The sequence below is a fragment of the Nelumbo lutea genome, chromosome 5, assembly GCF_056320005.1.
Source record: "Nelumbo lutea isolate HS-2025 chromosome 5, American lotus-T2T, whole genome shotgun sequence".
Lineage (NCBI taxonomy): Eukaryota > Viridiplantae > Streptophyta > Magnoliopsida > Proteales > Nelumbonaceae > Nelumbo > Nelumbo lutea.
The window spans coordinates 53,365,797-53,378,027 of record NC_142688.1 but is presented as its reverse complement, the minus strand read 5'-3'; the positions used below and the strand labels follow the sequence as shown (position 1 = coordinate 53,378,027).

Below are 12,231 nucleotides of genomic sequence, written 5' to 3'. Positions count from 1 at the left end.
AATAAAAAAAATGGTGGTTCAACCGTTCGGTTTAAATGGACGGCCCATTTTGATAACAAAAATTACAAGCAAAAAATTGAGTGTGTAAGGTCCATTAAGTAGTACCATACGTGTTATGTCATTCGAATGTGTGACTCATACGACCCGAAAATGGAACCATTCTAACCATGGGTTTTCGAGTCAACGGTTTGATCGTTCAGTTCGAATGGATAGCCCGTTCTAACAACAAAAATTAAAAAAAAAAATAGCCAAAAACCATTGAATAGGTCAATGGGTCGACGGTTCAACCGCTTGGGCCAATGGGTCATTAACCAATTCATCGAATTTTGGCCAGGGACCGTGATTGGGGTAAAAAGGAACTAGTTTCTTAGACGGCTCCCAATTAAAAAAATAAAAAACAGTGGCTCGGTCGTTCGATTCAAACAAATGGCTCATTCTGACAACAAAAATTATAGGCAAAAAATTGAGTGTGTGAGGTCCATTAAGTAGTATCATACATGTTATGTCATTTGAGTGTGTGACTCATACAACTCGGAAACAAAACTGTTCTAGCCACTGGTTTTCGGGTCAACTACTTGAATGGACGACCCGTTCTAACAACAAAAAATAAAAAAAAAATAAAAAGACAGCCAAAAACCATTGAACGGGTCAAAGGGTTGACAGTTTGACTGCTCAAGTCAATGGATCGTTGACCAGTTCAACGGCTTTTGGCCAGGGACCGAGGTTGGGGTAAAACGGAACCGGTTGCTTGGATGGTTCCCAATTAAAAAAATAAAAAAAATGGTGGTTTCCCAATTAAAAATTAGAAAAATGGTGGTACAACCGTTCGGTTCAAATGGATGGTCCGTTCTAACAACAAAAATTATAAGCAAAAAATTGAGTGTGTAAGGTCCATTAAGTAGTATCATACGTGTTACCTCATTCAAGCGTGTGACTCATACGACTCGAAAATAGAACCGTTCTGGCCACCGATTTTCGAGTTGAAGGTTCGACCATCTGGTTAGAACGGATGGCCCGTTCTAACAAAAAAAATAAAAATAAATAAATAAACGGCCAAAACCATTGAGTGGGTCAACGGGCCGACGTTTCAACTTTCGAGTCAATGGGCCATTGACTGATTCAACGATTTTTGGCCAGGGACCAGGATTGGGATAAAATGGAACCAATTGCCTAGACGATTCCCAATTAGAAAAAATAAAAAATTGCCAAAAACCATTGGATGGGTCAATGGGTCAACGATTCGGGTCAATGGGTCGTTGACCAATTTAACGGTTTTTTGCCAGGGACCGGGATTGGGGTAAAACGTTGCTGGTTGCCTGGACGGTTCCTGGGCCAAAATGTCTGTCTGTCCAGGTCAACAGTTGTTCAAAATCCATGGTTTTTTATGCTTTTGGATTTTCACTATTCAAAGGTTTCTTTTATTGTGGGTTTTATTCGAGTGTGTACGGAATGTTCTTTTTTTCTTTCATTTTTTTTTTTGTATTTGGTCTTTTTCAAGATCCTCCAAAACGATCTAGGATTTACCACCACTTTATTTCTTCCCTTTTATTTTTTCCTTGGGTTTTCTTGTGCAATGTTTTTTTTTTTTTCTAACAAGACAATCCCCTTTGTCTCTTTCTTTGATTGCATGTATGTTTAGCTCTATCTCAAAGCAAAACTTTGAACTCGATTTTTTAATTTTTTTCCTTGGTTTATCCATTTTGGTGGATTTATCACCAATTTTTTTATGTGTTTATGGTCACTTTGGATTTATCTTTTAAGGTTTTGGAATCCCTTGCAATGTCCACCCTTCCCATGACTATGACTACAAAGTTATTTCGTCTAATTATTGACATCTAGAAAAAACAACCCAAAAACGGAACTATTCTGGCCATCGGCTTCCAGGTTGACAGTTCAATCGTCCAATTTGAACGGATGGCTCGTTCTGACAACAAAAATTAAAAAAAAAAAGGCCAAAAACTGTTGAATGGGTCGAAAGTTAACAATTCGACCACCTGGGTCAATGAGTCAATGACTGATTCAACGATTTTTGGCCAGGGACTAGGTTTGGGTTAAAAGGGAACCGATTTCTTTTATATAAGATGCTTTGTTGAAGCAATATTTAAGAAATAAGCACATGATAATCTCTTTTAAATCTTTATATGAGTTTCAAGACTTGATTATTTATAATTGCAAGTTTCTTATTAAAAAAATCGTTGTCTTTTAAATGTAACAAATAGTAATGCGAAATGAACCAAAGGCCCCACTGCTAATATCTAATTAATAAAATAGATATAACCAAATGAACCAAGGGCCCACCTCCCATTACTTTGGAATAGAAGCATTAGGAACCAAACTGGAATCATAAGATCAATTGAATGGTTCAAATCAATGGTGGTACATCCCTTAAATACTTCCAATCGAGTTCAAATCTGTGCCCCACAATTGGGCTTCCCACCAACGCCCCACACTATCGAAAGGCGTCAAGTGTCCTCTCGCACGATTTCCTCCCTCAGCGTGCGTGGAGCTAACGGGACGGCTGTTAGCTCCAAATTCCCGCTACTCTCAACTCTCGACCTGGCCTCCTCTATCTAACTTTGACCCATCCCTACACTTCTACATCCGAGCTAACGGCAAGAACTCCAGCGACGAAGACTGTTCCGGCCGACACACCGGAGGTATTCCCCGTTTGCCAGTAGTCTCTACTTCTCTCCTCCAACTTTCTATTCATCAATCGCTCTTTTTCTTCTTCTACTCCAGGGAGAAACCTTTTGTTTTCGATGGCCATGCCGGACGGGGCCAAGAAACTAAAGACGTCGAACTATCTCCGGTATGTTTAATCCTTAGCGGTTCTACTATCCAGCGTCCGGAAGATCTCGTATTCGCATGCTGTAATCCTTGGGGAAGCACTTGCTTCGGAGGAGAATGATTTGGTGTTCCCTAGTGAGAGTTCTCTCGCCAGGCTCTGGTTCCATCGCCGATGCAGGTGAGCGTCAATTGATCTACATAAGTCGGAGTATTGAATCACTAGAAATCAATATTTTGGCGCGTTACTTGAATATGGGTGATCTTCTTCTTCTGCACAAAATTTGAGGCATTCATCGAATATGGATATTCTTAATTTTGAATGTAGGTATTTTTACATAGAATTCACTTTTTCTATTTTTATTAGAAAATCCAAGTTTTGATGCAATGAAAAAATAGATGAGAATGAATAGGGAAAAACTGAACCTGTATAATGGCCAGGTGGTCGCCGGTGATCTCCCTTCCCTTCTGTGTTTCGTATTGAAAAAAGTAAAAATAAGATAAAAAATAACTCGGCAAAACATGTAAAGGATGTTAGAGAGGGATGAGATAAGAGGAACGGGGAGTACCTCCGGTGTATTTGTCGGAGTTCTCGACTTTAGTTCGGATGGAGGAGTGCAAGGGTCAAGAGACGAGGGCAGGTCAAGAGTTCAGACTTGAGAGTAGCGGGAATTTGGAGCTAACGGGATGAGCTAACGTCCGTCATGTTAGCTCTACACGCGTTAATGGGGAATCGTGTGGAAGGACACTTGGCACCTTCCGATTGAGTGGGGGCATTTGTGGAGCGTCCAGCCGTGGGACGCAGATTTGAACTCCTTCCAATCTTATGATCACCATAATACATCTTTCTTGAGCTTTTGTGCAAAAGTATACATGGAAACATAGGTGGAGAAAATAGGAGAGCATCAATTTAAAGTTCAAAATATTGGAATCGCATATCATATAGTAAGCTTGTATATAGATATGTATCACGATACGTTTTAGATATACATGGATACAGTGGAAATATATGGATATACCTGAATACATTGAGGAAATTCTTACAAATTTTACAAATACATCAATAACAAATCCAATGTTGAAATAACCTTCACTATAAACATATAAAAAAATGTAGACATTGATGGTTTATATTGGCATACAATAACTTTACTAATAATTAATCAGACAATTTTGCCTCTTCTAATCTACAAAAAGTTCATTAGAAGACACTAAGGGACTGTTTGGTACTGTGGCTCAATAAACATGGATCTTTTCAATCCATTGGGCCTCACTGTAGCATGAAATCACACTATGGAAACGACATCACACTTTGTCAAGGCATTCTACACTTTAATGTTGACAGTGTGAATGGTTATCAGGGAAATTTTGAATAAATCACCTTAATTTATAGATAACTTTGGTGTTAACAGTGTGAACGATTGCATCTGTTATGGCGTGGATTGGTCTACGTAAGAATGGATGATAAATTGAAATATGGCCCAATTCAATCCACTTATAGTGTGGACTGAACTAAGTTATGCCTCAAACAAATGTTCTTTGCATCATGGCGTGGATCAAACCCAAACGATCCTTCTTATATAGTTCTTCCTTACTAGGAAAGTCATTTAGAATATAAAAAATAACTGATTTTTTTTTCAATTTTTTAAAAATTAAAAATTATTTGACATAAATTATTGTTATATCAATGAGTTTAAAGCATCATTGATAGATTCATTTATAGTTCTTTTTTGCAATTAAAATCATTTAAAACAAACAAAAAATCATTTATGATTTTCTATGGATTATTGGTACAGCATATAGAAATTGTCAAAAGTTAAAAAGAGTCAACATTTTTTGGCCTATGTTAACGGTCATGGAGCTATAGCTGTTATATGATACGTATTATATCATGTCAATATTTTAAATCTTGTTTACATTAGGTTAGAAGCATTCTTATCTTGGTAGATGGGTGACTAATGGGTTGGTTAGTATCTTTTTCTACCCCTTCTGGTTGGGCACAATAAATGTTACATTGTTAATGTCTTAACAATGGGCAGAATGGCGTAACCCTAAAGTTACAAATGGATTACATCAAATTGAATATATATATAATTTGATTCATTTGCATTTAGATTAGAATCAAATATTGTCGCGTGGAGTTAGAATCCAAGCATTTTAAATATTTGCTACACGAATCAAAATTTTAAACAAACACATTTAAAAGGTGTACTTAGCCGTTTCATATATACCTTCACATTTTATAAGGTGTACTTACCGTTGAAGAATTTCACAGCATTAAAAATTCAAGGGTTCGACTATGATATGAAAAAGATATAATATCCAAAAAACAACTGACCAATAAACTGTAATCATAAACCTGATAGCGAGTCAGGTGTTATTTATCAAAATTCATGAGTGAATTTTGATTGATAAAACTCTTTCCATATCATATCTTTCCCGTATCATAAATTTTTCCAAAATTAAACTGTGGTATGTTGCTTTATCACTATTTTAAGTTTTTGCTTCACAGTGCAGTTCATGCACTATAGGTTTTGCCTTTGATTTATATCAGAGTCAAACTGAATTCGGATTAATTGGATATTGAACAACATTCATAAATTAAACTAAAAATGATCAAAATACTATTTATTATTAATAAATAAATCAAAACTGGTTTTGATGTATCATGAACAAAATACATTGAAAAAAAAAATTATGAAACTTTTAAGTCTTTAACCAATGACCCTTTTTGTAAAAACACAATATTCAAACTAACAATATAAATTTTAAGTATACAAGCATATAAGATTTAACCCAAATGGGATCATCATATAGGGTGTATCCATATTCAATTAAAATGATCGAATTCAGATCACCCTTAACTGGATCAAATTTGAATTCAAATTTAGATAAATCGACACCATTCGAAAGCTGCCCTATATAAATCTGATCAATTAAGTACAATTTTCTTCCATGATTCTAAAGCCGAGTCACTATGCAGCAATTACCATATCCTGGTTAAACCTATTCGACCAAGAGTAAACCCGGAACCATTTTTTCCCACACAGAAATCCCAATTCGGTGATCTAATAGTTATGTAGAAACTAGCTTCCCAAGCTATAGGTCTATAGCCCAACCAATGAGAGGGGTTCTCATACTGGGAAACTAACTACTAAGCAGGTCCAGAAATTAGATCTCTCATCCAAGTGGATAGACCAGCCATATACCTGCCGTTTACATAGCCCATGGACCATACCCAGCGATCATACCATCATCTTAAAAAACTATTCTCAATCAACCAAGAAAGTGAAGAAAGAAAAGCAATAAATTTGTCACAAGGAAATGGCTAGGATCATCACTTCAGGTTAGGAGCTATACCCATTTTTTTAAGATAAGTAGCCATACCCATTTCACAAAGGAAAAAGAAAGAGAACAAAATAAAGAAAACCCCAAAACTGAGAACCTTGAATAATTCTGTTCCAATTGAATTCAACTACTGAATGATTGATGAAAAGGGAGTCACAAAATTCGCTAAAGAAATTGAAAACCCTCCCTGGTTCTCCTTTACTCTCTGTTATCCTCAACAGAGAAAACAAAATGCCATCACTTGTCTCATAAGGAACACAAACACCAAGGAACCAGCTTCATCGAAAAGCATCAGTAAAGCGGTAATGAAGTGCAAGGTCTCAGGTTACATCAGGAGGATTTCACAGAAGACTAGGACTGTATTGAAGCCAAGTAACTAGGAACCGTGTTAAGGAGGTGAACAAACAAAAGGTGACAATACAGAACCCCAACTGCTTAACTGCAATACCTTTGAACATTAAACCATAAAGCCAGTGTATTCCGTTCGAGTACATAAACCACAAGAAGCCATGAATTCCTGAACAGCAAAACCAAAATCTTAAGCGCTAAAAGGCTGAACATATAAGTATAGAACCTAAACTGTCAACAAAAGGGCCCCAAAAATCAGTGGACCTTGGAGAAACATAACCCCAGAAACACTACAAAACGCTTTAAATCCAAACAAATTGGTACCCATGTTTGACAAAAGACACATAGCACTGCAGAGGAAATCAATCCTGCTTGCTCTGAGAGAGCCTTGCTCGGTGTCTGAGCTCAGCCTTTTTCCACCTAACGATCAGATGGCATAGTGAAAAAAGGGTGCTCATCTGCAATGGAATATATGAAAATATTGAGCCCGCATCCATCTAGATAAAAGAGAAAATAACAGATAACAGGTAGTTGAGATCACTGACCAAGATTATGATTGCAATTATGAGAAGAGGCCCAGACCAGAGAACGGAGAGGAAAAGTCCATGCGGATCAAAATAATTCTGGGTTGCAAAGCTTTTCCAGTTCTGACCCAAGAGACTATTGATCTTCTCAGCAAGATATACACCACCCACTGTAAATACCAGGAAAGTCAGAACTGGATACTGGCATGTCATGACTACTCAAGACAAGTTGCATGTACAACAGACATGCACATTCATGTGTCATGTATGCAAAACCACAAACAATAATACATTTCAAGGTTAAATAAACAGTCACCAAATTTTTCACTAGACTGCATAGTAAATGTTTACTTGCAACTTGAAAACTGGAGCTAGACTAGGTATACAGAACAATACAATTTGAGATTATACAAAGAACAACCAAGAAATTTCAATTGCAGCTGAAGGTACCAGATATTCTTAACCATGGAAAAGACCATTTTCCAAAAGTTGCACTTACATGTAATATGTGATCTTCATTAATAAAATATTGAAGGTTAATTGTGAACTAGAGTTTGGTATACAGAAAATAATGCAGTTTGAGATTACACAAGGGACAAGCAAGAAATTTTAGCTGTGGCTGGACGTACCAAATATTAAACCACAGGAAAGGTGTTAAAGGTCCCACTTATGTGTAAGATGCACTCTTTCTTAATAAAATGCTCATTAATCCTCAAAAATACCATGGTGGAAGGAGATTCAAAAATAACTATGGCCTGCTTATAAATAACAAATCTATCTCCTCATTACCTTTCAAAAGAGAAAATAAACATAGAAATATGTAAGAGACACAAGACGGTAGAGGAATTAGGAGCTAATTCAGTAGACACCAAGGGAGGGAACAATTTGGTGGATGCTTTAGCCAAAAAAGAGGCTGTGGAAGGGTGTATTTGGGTTGGTAAAAGAGAACACCAGGTCTCATTGGGGTGATTGATATATTATTTGTACATTTACATTCTTTTCCATAAATCAATAAAGTTATGAGTTCATCATCATCATCATCTATGCCTTATCCCAACTATATGGGGTTGGCTACATGAATCCTGTTTTGCCAATCTGTTCTATTTAAGGCCATATCCACTGTTAAAATTATTAGTGCTTAAATAATTTCTTACTAATACCCATGTCCTTTTTGGTCTATCCATAGCTCTTCTAGCCACTTCCAATTGTAACAAATCACTTCTTCTAACTGGAGCTGTTGATGATGTTCTATGCACAGACTAAACCATCTTAGTCCACTCCCATTTTATCACCTATTAGAGTTACTCCTAGGTTCCTACAGATGACGGCAATCCTAATCCTATCATTTATAGTTTTTCCACTCACTGATCTTAGCATTTCCAAACTTCAGCCTGTTTGTTGTTAGCTAAGGTCCTCCCTTCATTTTGTAAATGAATTGGATATCAAACAATATTGAAATCTCCATTGTTGCACCATGGCACATCCCATCTGTATGAGATTCCCTCTAACTCTACCCAAAAGGTTGCCTTATGATTGTTTTCATTTGGTCCATATACACCGGATAGCATCCAACTAACCGCATCATCCTTGTTCTTACATTAATAAAGAGTGAAGTGGCCAAGGTTTTGTGGGGCAGAGCAGGAAACAGTGGACCACCTCTTCCTCCACCATTCTTTGTTGGAGCTGTAAGCCCAATTCAGCAGGCTCCTACCCCAAGAACCCTGAGAGAGTGATGCAGTGCTCTGTATGGACAGAACCTGAAATTGATACGGCTGCAATCTCCAAGCTTGAAATTAGTATGATTTCGGGTCCTTCAGTGAACCAGCAATGGTCTAGAAGGGGGAATCGAGTTACAGTAGGTCTTCAATGTGAAACCTGAACGGCTTATAGTGTAGAAACTGCGAGAGAAAGGTCACCCACAAGCAAGCACAGTAGGGCTACAGGAGTTGCAAAGTTGAACACACAATGATTGCAGAAACTAGAAATGACGGTCCAAAAATGAAGTGCCTGGACTGCAAGGTTCCAGTCAGTTTATATACTTCTACAACAACCATAATAATGATACTTACATAGGAACTCGCCAACATTATAAATACTCCCACATATCCCAACATTTTATGATTTCCAAAGGACTCTTTGACTAACACAACTAACAAGGCATTGACTATTTAATGCAGTCACAACTTACAAGACATAGGACTACTAGATGCATTCTCAACTGCTAAATATAAATATGATACTAATGATATCTTTGACTCCAGAAGTGATTCATCAACTGGACCCAACCACTTACAGATCCAAATCACTAAGTAGCTCAAGGCCCACAAGGCCGGCCCAGAATCCAGGTTGTAGAAGGGTCCAGAACTTGAATTGCATAAGCTGACACTTCCTGTTCTAAATTCTGTCCGCTTGGCCTATCTTGATCTCCATCATTTTCTCCGGGTTGAGAGAGACTCGATCTCAAGTCTGCATTGGCATCATCTTGTAAGTATGGGAGTCAAATCAGCAACATTGAACACGGCAGAAGGTGTTTGGTAGCTCCACCTTGTATATATTATCATTTATCCTCTTTAGAATCTTGCATGGGCCAACCTTTTGTCGCTCCAACTTGCCCATCTTGATTCTACCCTCGCAAAGATAAACTCAAACAAGATCTTCCTCATAAAAAATTAACTTCTTTTTCTTCAAATCTGCTGCTCTTTTGTACCATGCAATGCTCTTCTCGATTTGTTTACGGAATTGCTCATGTATCTTCTTTATGATGGCAGTAAGCTCAACAACTTCTTCAGCTGGTTTGCTTAGACTTAGAACAGGAATCAAGTCTAGAACATTGTTGGGATTTGCTCCATAGACCACCTCAAATGGAGACATGGTGGTGATACAATTTCCAGATCTGTTGTAGTCAAACTCTGCATGAGAAAGTGCTAAGTCCCATTGTGTAGGCCCATCCTTCACTATACAACAAAGAATATTATCCAAGCTTCTATTAACAACTTCAGTTTGCCCATGAGTTTGAGGATGAAAGGCACTATTGAAGCACAACTCAGTTCCCAAGCGCTTCCATAATGTCCTCCAGAAGTGGCTGATGAATTTTCTGTCCCAATCAAGTACAAAGTCTACCATTTATTCCATAATGGTACTTGTCATTGTAGCTCCTCATATTCTTTAGGGCTAATACGATATGCAGCCTTATTTAGGAGTCTAGAGCCTGCACCAAATCAAAACGATGCTGCACATCCCTCATAGGAGACAATCCTGGTGGTAGTTCATCAAGAAACAACTCCTTATATTCTTCTTCAAAAAAAAAATGAGATAAATGGTAGAGACATGGTCTGGTCATCTTTGTGAAAAGTGTATGTGTTTTGATAGCCATCATGTAGGACCCTGCAATCAAATTGCCATGGCCAGCCTAATAACAAGTGGCAAGCATCCATGCTATGAACCACATCACACCACACACTGTCTTTGTAGTTCTTGCCCATAATAAATGAAACAAAACATTTGGGAGAAACAGTTACCTCATGGCCCCTTTTTAACCCAGACTGTAAGGATGAGGATGCTTCTCCATCTTCAGTTGAAGCCTGTTCTCAACATCTTTTGAGACTACATTCTCACAGCTGCCACCATTGATAACTACTCCACACACCTTCTCATTAATGGTGCAGGTGGAGTAGAAAATATTGTTGTGAAGCCAGTCCTCAGCCAGTGCAGCCCTTGGAGCAAAGAGAGCCTTCTGCAAGATAAGAGTTTCTTGCCCATCTCCATAATTATAATCTTCTTCATGGCCATACATATTTAGATTCTTCTTTCTACAATCAGATAAAATATGGCCCCATTCATTACATTTGAAGCACCTCAATTCCTTGCGTTTTAAGGTCCTTGGTGCCCCATCTCCATGGACAGAATTGCCATGATTTGTTGGGCTCTTCTTGATTGTTGCTTTAGCTTCAGGGTATAGTTCTTGGCACTTCCTGTTCTGTTTGAAGATGAACCAACACCTTCAAATCATTTAAAAGATGGACCAGCACCTGCTACACTTTTTCTTAATCTGGCTTCAATAAGGTTAGCTTGTCTACAGGCCTCTCCCAAAGTGTAGATTGGATATACTCCAACGGCATCAGCAATGGCTGGTTTTAACCCCTCCATGAACCTCGCAATTAGTTGATCATCTGTTTCAGTCAGATTATTACAAGCAACTAATTGCCTAAAATCTTCAGCATACTCTTCAACAGATCGATCACCCTGTCATAACCTTTGAAGGCACTTGAACAAGGATTGCACATAATCAACAAGAAGAATGGCTCCTTTATCTTTTCCCAAGTCCTCACCTTGGATTTTCCCCATCTTTCTCTTGTATCTTTGGTCTGCTCCCTCCAATCTGAAGCACCACCTTTTAACTTCATGGCCACAAGTTTTACCTTCTTCTCTTCAGGAACTTCTTGGTAATCAAATATCTTCTCCACGGCATCCAACCAATCCATGAAATCATCTCCTCATAGGCTACCATGGCATTTTGGAATTTCAAGCTGAACCTTGAAACCCATGGTGTGACAATTTCCGCTAGGAAGAGATGGAACATAGCTAGACTCACTCTCACTAGAATTTTCATCTTCTTCTTCATAATGAAGATCCAAACGTTCAGCTATTTGATTCATCTACTGACTCAAAAGTCCTAGTTGATCTTCCAACATTCCAACTCAGTCTGGTAAGCCCTGATTGTCTCGACCTCTGCCTCTCCAGTTCATTGATGAAGAGGTAATTTGGCAGAAGCACAGGCTCTGACCAAACCTGATGCAGCATTCTGTATTAACAGAACCTGCACTTGTAATGGCTGCAATCTCCAAGCTTGAAATTAGTATGATTTCAGGTCCTACAGCAAACCAGTGATAGTCTAGAAGGAGGAATAGAGTTACAGTAGATCTTAAATGTGAAACCCGAACAGCTTCTAGTGTAGAAACTGAGAGAGAAATGTCACCCACAAGCAAGCACAGTAGGACTACAGAAGTTGCAAAATTGAACATACAACAATTGCAGAAACTAGAAATGACAGTCCAGAAATGAAGTGCCTGGACTGCAAGGTTCTGTTCAGTTTATATAGATCCTTCTGCAACAAATGTAATAATGACACTTGTTATCAGTGAAGAAAAAAAAAATAAAAAATAGTGAAGAGAGATGATAGAAGAGAAGGGAAGTGTTGGAGGTCAAAAATCAACTGGCAGCACCAGCT

General features: G+C 38.1%; 1 protein-coding gene and 1 long non-coding RNA gene across 3 annotated transcripts in view; one reads left to right on the top strand and one right to left on the bottom strand.

Moving 5' to 3' along the window:
* The first annotated feature begins 2,520 nt into the window (after positions 1 to 2,520).
* LOC148852442 (uncharacterized) lies at positions 2,521 to 3,204 on the top strand. The gene is made up of 2 exons (XR_016099237.1): positions 2,521 to 2,657; positions 2,740 to 3,204. It is a non-coding gene; the product is annotated as an uncharacterized LOC148852442 (long non-coding RNA).
* Positions 3,205 to 6,567: 3,363 nt separating this feature from the next.
* Positions 6,568 to 12,231, bottom strand: part of LOC148852441 (Tmem18) — a 29,644-nt gene continuing 23,980 nt past the window's right edge. The window contains exons 3-5 of one of the 2 annotated variants that reach the window (XM_088944676.1): positions 7,026 to 7,174; positions 6,805 to 6,938; positions 6,568 to 6,649 (exon numbers count right to left, since the gene is read on the bottom strand). In XM_088944676.1, the coding sequence (XP_088800802.1) occupies positions 6,843 to 6,938; positions 7,026 to 7,174 (245 nt within the window). In that variant the 3' untranslated portion in view covers positions 6,568 to 6,649; positions 6,805 to 6,842. Of the gene's footprint in view, positions 6,939 to 7,025; positions 7,175 to 12,231 lie in introns of both variants that reach the window. The other variant, XM_088944675.1, reaches the window with a different exon arrangement.